At 45.3% G+C, this 10,553-nt stretch overlaps 1 protein-coding gene across 3 annotated transcripts in view; it reads right to left on the reverse strand.

The window, feature by feature from the left end:
* Positions 1 to 147: 147 nt before the first annotated feature.
* Positions 148 to 10,553, reverse strand: part of atxn7l2a (ataxin 7-like 2a) — a 28,200-nt gene continuing 17,794 nt past the window's right edge. For 2 of the 3 annotated variants that reach the window (XM_072382965.1, XM_072382963.1), the window contains exons 9-10: positions 767 to 1,682; positions 148 to 482 (exon numbers count right to left, since the gene is read on the reverse strand). In XM_072382965.1, coding sequence (XP_072239066.1) covers positions 465 to 482; positions 767 to 1,682 — 934 coding nt within the window. In that variant the 3' untranslated portion in view covers positions 148 to 464. The other variant, XM_072382964.1, reaches the window with a different exon arrangement.

Below are 10,553 nucleotides of genomic sequence, written 5' to 3' on the forward strand. Positions count from 1 at the left end.
GAGCAAGTCATTCCACATGGATGTGTGGAAGCACACAGGTAAAAACAAAAGAAGCAAAACTCTATTTTAGATTTACTGATAAAACTGAGATGGCGCTGTTCATGCACAGGTAACTTCAGTCTTAAGAAAACAGTCACACAAGCAAAGTGAAAAGGACATTTTTAATCCATTTCTATAAATCCACATATTCAGTTTAGCAGCATAACCAGATGGTCTTGAGGTATTTCTAAATCCATACTCTGATTTTCACCCCACCCTCCCAGTTCTCCCTCAAACATCCACACAGACAAACGCAACCCGACACATTCATATTTGAGACGATGCTCAAAGGACAAAAGGCAGACAGATGTGCACACGCATACAGGCGCACACACAGACACACACACACACACTTGAGTCCTGTAGCCTCAGTCAAGGACTGAGTAGAGCTGGCTCCCTCATAGTGGCTTGTAAGGCAGGCACATTCAATGGTGCAGTTTTGGCTGTGGGACAGAGAAAAATGTTTCAGGCAAAGTGGGATGGCTGGGAAAGACACATCTACACATTTCATCTTTAATCTCACAGTGTGAACACTTCATAAAGGACATTCTGAAGAACATATTTTCAGAGAGGTGGAGCATGGATGGGATAAGACTTTTTCTCAGCTTAATCCAAAAACTACGAGGACTTCCTGCGTGGGAAAAGGAGACCCACCCTGCACATTCACTGTCAAATTACTTTTTTAAAATTTCCGTGCTCAGTGGTTTTCTGCCTTCTGTAAACCTACCTTTTGCGTGCCTAGTTTCTTCTCCACACCCCCAGCAAGCCCCCCACCTTTACTGTCCTTCCAGGTGTAGAAGTTGGAGCGTGGAGAGGATGAGGTGGCAGAGCTAGAGGAGGATGAAGAAGGCAGGCGCTGTGCTGAGGGTTTGGATGAGGGGGAGTGCTCCTCCATGCCTACCCCCTTGCGCTTCTTCAGTCCCTGCTGCTCAAAGTCCCTCCCACCGCCCTGCCCATGCAGTCCTGAGTCCCCCACATTGGCCCGGCTGTGAGAATTTGTGGCAGAGGAAGGGTCTGGGGATGAGGAATGGACCAGAGGAGGGTGTGTCCGTCTGTAAGTCCAGACTGCCTTAGCGGCAGGTGAGTGAGACTCTATGAGGGAGGGTTGGGCCCGGGGTTTGCTGGTGGGGGAAAGAGTGCCATTGGTCTGTCCATGTGGGACAAGCGAAGAAGTCGGGGTTTTGGACGAGGAGGAGGCAGTGGAGGATGGACGGCCCCTTTCCTGGAGAATGATGCAGTTCCTGTCAGGACCCGAGTGTTCTCCTTCCTGGGACGGGACTTTTCGCTTACGCAGGGCAGCGGCGGCAGCGGCCTCTTCTCGCAGCTTCAGCATTTGCTTGCTCGGGCGCCCCACTGGATTCTTAGGTCTCCCTGGACCCACCACAGCTGCCTTTCCCAGCAGGTGACCACCAGCAAAGCTACTGCCCCCAGAGTTCTCCAACTGTAGGGCTGTGGTTGGTCTCCCTGGACCACGAGTGGACGAGGAAGATGCATTTTTCAGGGAGAAGCTGATATGACTTCCTGTGTGGACCTTCGAATGTAACGAAGGGGAGGCTGCTGAGGCTATGGAGGGCGGAGACGAGGACCTGATGGCCTTGGCTGAAGGAGTTGCAGAATGGAGGTCTGTGGCTTGAGGTATTTTTCTGGTTGAAGGAAAAAGAAGCTCCATCAATAGATATCAGATGCATTTCTGAAGACTAAACCATTGAAATACTACCATATGAGAGCATCAAGAGTCCAATTTTATTCTTCTATGTTAAATGCTATCTGGAGTAAATGCAAACTCTTACTATGTTCCTGTGGTTATAATTTGTGAATGTATGAACAGTGGAACGTGAAATAGTGCTCCGACTCGTTTCTAATATGGAAGGAAGGAAACTGTACGACTGCGAGCAACCTTACATTAGGTGGTTTTGCATTCTTCAGTGATCAAACTAACTGCTGCTGCACAGATGGAGGCTGGTTGTTTTAAAACAGCTGTTCTTGTATCTAACATTTCTGGTTTGTTTAACTTTATTGGACACCCACTGAACAGCATGGATCTGATGCACTTATCTGGAATGAAATCTGCTAGAACACCAGTACCACTGACTGGCTAGGATCCCATACTGCGGTGAGATTAATGTTAACTACCTTTTGAAATGTTACCCGTTGCCTTGGGGCTGATATACAGAATGTTGTCATGTCATCAGCAGGTGACAACATAAGCCATGTAGTTAATGGCTGGAATAGACCCCTCACCTGAAACATAACTTGGAGGAAGACCAACAAATCCCCTGGAATATCGTGCTAAGTTACCATGAATTGGATTCTAACTGGGCTGTACGGTGGCGTGGTGGTCAGCACAGTCACCTCACAGTAAGAGGATCAAAATCCCGGCTGGTTCTTTCTCTGTGGAGTCTGTATGTTCTCCCCGTGTATGCGTGGGTTCTCTCAGGGTATTCTGGCTTCCTACGACCACCCAAAAACATACATGTTAGGTTTACTGGTGACTCTAAATTGTCCGTAGGAGCGAGTGTGAGCGTGCATGGTTGTGTGTCTCTGTGTGGCCCTGTGATGGACTGGCGACCTGTGCAGGGTGTACCTTGCCTCTTGCCCAATGACAACTGGGATAGCCTCCACAGCTCAGAAAGGTGGGTTTGAGAGCTACTCATGGTAAACCAAATTCAACTTTCATTTTCCACTTCTTACATTCATGACAAACAAAACTTCACGAAACACGTTAAGAATTCTGCTACAGGTACATTTTGAAGACCAGATGCACAGCAGCAATGAACAGCAGCATCTAGATTCTGTATTTCGATGACTGGCAAAGGGATAAGGGATGGAAGGTGCATGCTCAAGTCTTACTCAAGCATGCGTGTCTGAGCTCAGAGACAGAGTCACGTTGTGACAACACATCCGCCCTGCAGGTAGATGTCAGTGGGTGCTGTGTAATCTCTAATTCACAGATTTAGAGATTTAAAACCATGTTGATGATGTTGAACCACATGATTTGTGAGGCTCTCAGAGATGTACCAGCCTCCAACGGAATATCTAGCAGTTTGATATTGTCAATGAGGAAGAGGGGGAGGAGGTGTGAGTGAGCTGTCACTCAGTGGGTCTACATGATGAGATTAACTGGATTACAGCTATAGTTGGTTTCTGCTCCTTATCTGAGGGTAATTATCCTTGGATATATGGCAGTGAATGAATGGAATCATTGGCACAAAGCATGTCATACCCCGGTACGATAGGTGGCGCTGTACCCATTTCAACTACCACTAATAGAGCCACTTCCTGTTGACGTCTTCACCACCAACAACAACAAACTCAGGCATTCAGAAAGATGGCAAATGAAGAGCAAGATGAAGCTGCGTCCCTCTACATCTGTGATGAGCTGGTTATGGCACAGACGATGCACAACGGCGCATTCTCCATCGCGTTGGTTATTTCTTTCCAATGGTCGCGACAAAAACAGCAATATCGTCTCCTTCGACTTCCGGGTGATCCCGGGAAAAAATCTCGACAATGCGCCGAACGCTCAATCCAATCCACAACATGCTTATGGCGTCTACGTGCACGTTCAGTGGGCATTTGGATAGAGTTACCTCAAGGTCTTAATCCAATCGCGAGTAACCCAATCCTATCCGTTTTTGTTGTCAGATTAAGGTGTCTACATGAACTGAATAAGTCAATCTTATTGTGATTTAGCCATTAATCCGACCCGATGGAACCCATGTAACCACACTGAGTGAGGAGTGGAAGAAGAGTAGAGACACTTTCAGAGTACATGATCGGGCAAAACGAGGAGCAATGAAAATAACGGTGACGAAACCACAGTGTGCTCTGGAAACTGAACACTGTGATTAAACACTGGTGAGAAGGTCCACAATGTTTGCAGAGTAACTAAGTAAAGCAGATGGATTTACCAACAGCTACTTTTATTGTGTACAGTGTGACATTAATGACAGGACTTATCTTCTGGAACCGAGTCACTGAGATCAGCCAATGAGAAGGGGCTCATTTGAAAAAACTCCTATTGTAGTGGGTGCATTTAAACACGCTAACATAGGAGAAACATGGTGTAGTGAAGTGGGTGCATTTAAACACGCTAACACAGGAGAAACGTGGTGTAGTGAAGTGGGTGCATTTAAACACGCTAACACAGGAGAAATGTGGTGTAGTGAAGTGGGTGCATTTCAACACGCTAACATAGGAGAAACGTGGTGTAGTGAAGTGGGTGCATTTAAACACGCTAACATAGGAGAAACGTGGTGTAGTGAAGTGGGTGCATTTAAACACGCTAACACAGGAGAAACGTGGTGTAGTGAAGTGGGTGCATTTAAACACGCTAACATAGGAGAAACGTCGTGTAGTGAAGTGGGTGCATTTAAACACGCTAACATAGGAGAAACGTGGTGTAGTGAAGTGGGTGCATTTAAACACGCTAACATAGGAGAAACGTCGTGTAGTGAAGTGGGTGCATTTAAACACGCTAACATAGGAGAAACGTGGTGTAGTGAAGTGGGTGCATTTAAACACGCCAACACAGGAGAAACGTGGTGTAGTGAAGTGGGTGCATTTAAACATGCTAACACAGGAGAAACGTGTGGTGTAGTGAAGTGGGTGCATTTAAACACGCTAACACAGGAGAAACGTGGTGTAGTGAAGTGGGTGCATTTAAACACGCTAACACAGGAGAAACGTGGTGTAGTTAAGTGGGTGCATTTAAACACGCTAACACAGGAGAAACGTGGTGTAGTGAAGTGGGTGCATTTAAACTCGCTAACACAGGAGAAACATGTGGTGTAGTGAAGTGGTTGCATTTAAACACGCTAACACAGGAGAAACGTGGTGTAGTGAAGTGGGTGCATTTAAACACGCTAACACAAGAGAAACGTGGTGTAGTGAAGTGGGTGCATTTAAACACGCTAACACAGGAGAAACATGTGGTGTGGTGTAGTGAAGTGGGTGCATTTAAACACGCTAACACAGGAGAAACCTCGTGTAGTGAAGTGGGTGCATTTAAACATGCTAACACAGGAGAAACATGTGGTGTAGTGAAGTGGGTGCATTTAAACACGCTAACACAGGAGAAACATGTGGTGTAGTGAAGTGGGTGCATTTAAACATGCTAACACAGGAGAAACGTGGTGTAGTGAAGTGGGTGCATTTAAACACGCTAACACAGGAGAAACATGTGGTGTAGTGAAGTGGGTGCATTTAAACACGCTAACACAGGAGAAACATGTGGTGTAGTTAAGTGGGTGCATTTAAACACGCTAACACAGGAGAAACGTGGTGTAGTGAAGTGGGTGCATTTCAACACGCTAACACAGGAGAAACGTGGTGTAGTGAAGTGGGTGCATTTAAACACGCTAACACAGGAGAAACGTGGTGTAGTGAAGTGGGTGCATTTAAACACGCTAACACAGGAGAAACGTGGTGTAGTGAAGTGGGTGCATTTAAACACGCTAACACAGGAGAAACATGTGGTGTAGTGAAGTGGGTGCATTTAAACACGCTAACACAGGAGAAACATGTGGTGTAGTGAAGTGGGTGCATTTAAACACGCTAACACAGGAGAAACATGTGGTGTAGTTAAGTGGGTGCATTTATGTAGTTAAGTGGGTGCATTTAAACACGCTAACACAGGAGAAATGTGGTGTAGTGAAGTGGGTGCATTTAAACACGCTAACACAGGAGAAACGTGGTGTAGTGAAGTGGGTGCATTTAAACACGCTAACACAGGAGAAACGTCGTGTAGTGAAGTGGGTGCATTTAAACACGCTAACACAGGAGAAACATGTGGTGTAGTGAAGTGGGTGCATTTAAACACGCTAACACAGGAGAAACATGTGGTGTAGTGAAGTGGGAGCATTTAAACACGCTAACACAGGAGAAACGTCGTGTAGTGAAGTGGGAGCATTTAAACACGCTAACACAGGAGAAACATGTGGTGTAGTGAAGTGGGTGCATTTAAACACGCTAACACAGGAGAAACGTGGTGTAGTGAAGTGGGTGCATTTAAACACGCTAACACAAGAGAAACGTGGTGTAGTGAAGTGGGTGCATTTAAACACGCTAACACAGGAGAAACATGTGGTGTGGTGTAGTGAAGTGGGTGCATTTAAACACGCTAACACAGGAGAAACATGTGGTGTGGTGTAGTGAAGTGGGTGCATTTAAACACGCTAACACAGGAGAAACGTTGTGTAGTGAAGTGGGTGCATTTAAACACGCTAACATAGGAGAAACGTCGTGTAGTGAAGTGGGTGCATTTAAACACGCTAACACAGGAGAAACGTCGTGTAGTGAAGTGGGTGCATTTAAACACGCTAACATAGGAGAAACGTCGTGTAGTGAAGTGGGTGCATTTAAACACGCTAACATAGGAGAAACGTGGTGTAGTGAAGTGGGTGCATTTAAACACGCCAACACAGGAGAAACGTGGTGTAGTGAAGTGGGTGCATTTAAACACGCTAACACAGGAGAAACGTGTGGTGTAGTGAAGTGGGTGCATTTAAACACGCTAACACAGGAGAAATGTGGTGTAGTGAAGTGGGTGCATTTCAACACGCTAACACAGGAGAAATGTGGTGTAGTGAAGTGGGTGCATTTCAACACGCTAACATAGGAGAAACATGGTGTAGTGAAGTGGGTGCATTTAAACACGCTAACACAGGAGAAACGTGGTGTAGTGAAGTGGGTGCATTTAAACACGCTAACACAGGAGAAACGTGGTGTAGTTAAGTGGGTGCATTTAAACACGCTAACACAGGAGAAACGTGTGGTGTAGTGAAGTGGGTGCATTTAAACACGCTAACACAGGAGAAACGTGGTGTAGTGAAGTGGGTGCATTTAAACACGCTAACACAGGAGAAACATGTGGTGTAGTGAAGTGGTTGCATTTAAACACGCTAACACAGGAGAAACGTGGTGTAGTGAAGTGGGTGCATTTAAACACGCTAACACAAGAGAAACGTGGTGTAGTGAAGTGGGTGCATTTAAACACGCTAACACAGGAGAAACATGTGGTGTAGTGAAGTGGGTGCATTTAAACACGCTAACACAGGAGAAACCTCGTGTAGTGAAGTGGGTGCATTTAAACACGCTAACACAGGAGAAACATGTGGTGTAGTGAAGTGGGTGCATTTAAACACGCTAACACAGGAGAAACATGTGGTGTAGTGAAGTGGGTGCATTTAAACATGCTAACACAGGAGAAACGTGGTGTAGTGAAGTGGGTGCATTTAAACACGCTAACACAGGAGAAACATGTGGTGTAGTGAAGTGGGTGCATTTAAACACGCTAACACAGGAGAAACATGTGGTGTAGTTAAGTGGGTGCATTTAAACACGCTAACACAGGAGAAACGTGGTGTAGTGAAGTGGGTGCATTTCAACACGCTAACACAGGAGAAACGTGGTGTAGTGAAGTGGGTGCATTTAAACACGCTAACACAGGAGAAACGTGGTGTAGTGAAGTGGGTGCATTTAAACACGCTAACACAGGAGAAACGTGGTGTAGTGAAGTGGGTGCATTTAAACACGCTAACACAGGAGAAACATGTGGTGTAGTGAAGTGGGTGCATTTAAACACGCTAACACAGGAGAAACGTGGTGTAGTGAAGTGGGTGCATTTAAACACGCTAACACAAGAGAAACGTGGTGTAGTGAAGTGGGTGCATTTAAACACGCTAACACAGGAGAAACATGTGGTGTGGTGTAGTGAAGTGGGTGCATTTAAACACGCTAACACAGGAGAAACCTCGTGTAGTGAAGTGGGTGCATTTAAACACGCTAACACAGGAGAAACATGTGGTGTAGTGAAGTGGGTGCATTTAAACACGCTAACACAGGAGAAACATGTGGTGTAGTGAAGTGGGTGCATTTAAACATGCTAACACAGGAGAAACGTGGTGTAGTGAAGTGGGTGCATTTAAACACGCTAACACAGGAGAAACATGTGGTGTAGTGAAGTGGGTGCATTTAAACACGCTAACACAGGAGAAACATGTGGTGTAGTTAAGTGGGTGCATTTAAACACGCTAACACAGGAGAAACGTGGTGTAGTGAAGTGGGTGCATTTCAACACGCTAACACAGGAGAAACGTGGTGTAGTGAAGTGGGTGCATTTAAACACGCTAACACAGGAGAAACGTGGTGTAGTGAAGTGGGTGCATTTAAACACGCTAACACAGGAGAAACGTGGTGTAGTGAAGTGGGTGCATTTAAACACGCTAACACAGGAGAAACATGTGGTGTAGTGAAGTGGGTGCATTTAAACACGCTAACACAGGAGAAACATGTGGTGTAGTGAAGTGGGTGCATTTAAACACGCTAACACAGGAGAAACATGTGGTGTAGTTAAGTGGGTGCATTTATGTAGTTAAGTGGGTGCATTTAAACACGCTAACACAGGAGAAACGTGGTGTAGTGAAGTGGGTGCATTTAAACACGCTAACACAGGAGAAATGTGGTGTAGTGAAGTGGGTGCATTTAAACACGCTAACACAGGAGAAACGTGGTGTAGTGAAGTGGGTGCATTTAAACACGCTAACACAGGAGAAACATGTGGTGTAGTGAAGTGGGTGCATTTAAACACGCTAACACAGGAGAAACGTGGTGTAGTGAAGTGGGTGCATTTAAACACGCTAACACAAGAGAAACGTGGTGTAGTGAAGTGGGTGCATTTAAACACGCTAACACAGGAGAAACATGTGGTGTGGTGTAGTGAAGTGGGTGCATTTAAACACGCTAACACAGGAGAAACCTCGTGTAGTGAAGTGGGTGCATTTAAACACGCTAACACAGGAGAAACATGTGGTGTAGTGAAGTGGGTGCATTTAAACACGCTAACACAGGAGAAACATGTGGTGTAGTGAAGTGGGTGCATTTAAACATGCTAACACAGGAGAAACGTGGTGTAGTGAAGTGGGTGCATTTAAACACGCTAACACAGGAGAAACATGTGGTGTAGTGAAGTGGGTGCATTTAAACACGCTAACACAGGAGAAACATGTGGTGTAGTTAAGTGGGTGCATTTAAACACGCTAACACAGGAGAAACGTGGTGTAGTGAAGTGGGTGCATTTCAACACGCTAACACAGGAGAAACGTGGTGTAGTGAAGTGGGTGCATTTAAACACGCTAACACAGGAGAAACGTGGTGTAGTGAAGTGGGTGCATTTAAACACGCTAACACAGGAGAAACGTGGTGTAGTGAAGTGGGTGCATTTAAACACGCTAACACAGGAGAAACATGTGGTGTAGTGAAGTGGGTGCATTTAAACACGCTAACACAGGAGAAACATGTGGTGTAGTGAAGTGGGTGCATTTAAACACGCTAACACAGGAGAAACATGTGGTGTAGTTAAGTGGGTGCATTTATGTAGTTAAGTGGGTGCATTTAAACACGCTAACACAGGAGAAACGTGGTGTAGTGAAGTGGGTGCATTTAAACACGCTAACACAGGAGAAATGTGGTGTAGTGAAGTGGGTGCATTTAAACACGCTAACACAGGAGAAACGTGGTGTAGTGAAGTGGGTGCATTTAAACACGCTAACACAGGAGAAACATGTGGTGTGGTGTAGTGAAGTGGGTGCATTTAAACACGCTAACACAGGAGAAACGTCGTGTAGTGAAGTGGGTGCATTTAAACACGCTAACACAGGAGAAACGTCGTGTAGTGAAGTGGTTGCATTTAAACACGCTAACACAGGAGAAACGTGGTGTAGTGAAGTGGGTGCATTTAAACACGCTAACACAGGAGAAACGTGGTGTAGTGAAGTGGGTGCATTTAAACACGCTAACACAGGAGAAACATGTGGTGTGGTGTAGTGAAGTGGGTGCATTTAAACACGCTAACACAGGAGAAACGTCGTGTAGTGAAGTGGGTGCATTTAAACATGCTAACACAGGAGAAACGTCGTGTAGTGAAGTGGGTGCATTTAAACACGCTAACACAGGAGAAACATGTGGTGTAGTGAAGTGGGTGCATTTAAACACGCTAACACAGGAGAAACATGTGGTGTAGTGAAGTGGGAGCATTTAAACACGCTAACACAGGAGAAACATGTGGTGTAGTGAAGTGGGTGCATTTAAACACGCTAACACAGGAGAAACGTGGTGTAGTGAAGTGGGTGCATTTAAACACGCTAACACAGGAGAAACGTGGTGTAGTGAAGTGGGTGCATTTAAACATGTTGGGGTCGCTCTGATGATAGGGTTAGGGGTTTTTACGTCTGTCGAGTATGTACATGTTAAACCCTGTTGCTGATTTCAGAAAACTCACATGGAAAAACTTACTGTAAATAACACCAAATATCTATTTATCTATCAGAAACCTCTGCTGCATTTTCCACTTGTGTCAGTCTCTGTTAACTACAACAACACAAGTAAAGGGTGAGGTGAAAGAGTAAGAACTTGAATGCAAATATAAACTGCCACATAATCTGTCAAAGGCTATTGTAGCCAAAATACCACCTGCGCCATCTATGCAGGGCAGATTCATATCTTTATAAGAACAT

Source organism: Leuresthes tenuis, unplaced genomic scaffold (assembly GCF_036924035.1).
Source record: "Leuresthes tenuis unplaced genomic scaffold, fLeuTen1.0.hap1 SCAF_3, whole genome shotgun sequence".
Classification (NCBI taxonomy): domain Eukaryota; kingdom Metazoa; phylum Chordata; class Actinopteri; order Atheriniformes; family Atherinopsidae; genus Leuresthes; species Leuresthes tenuis.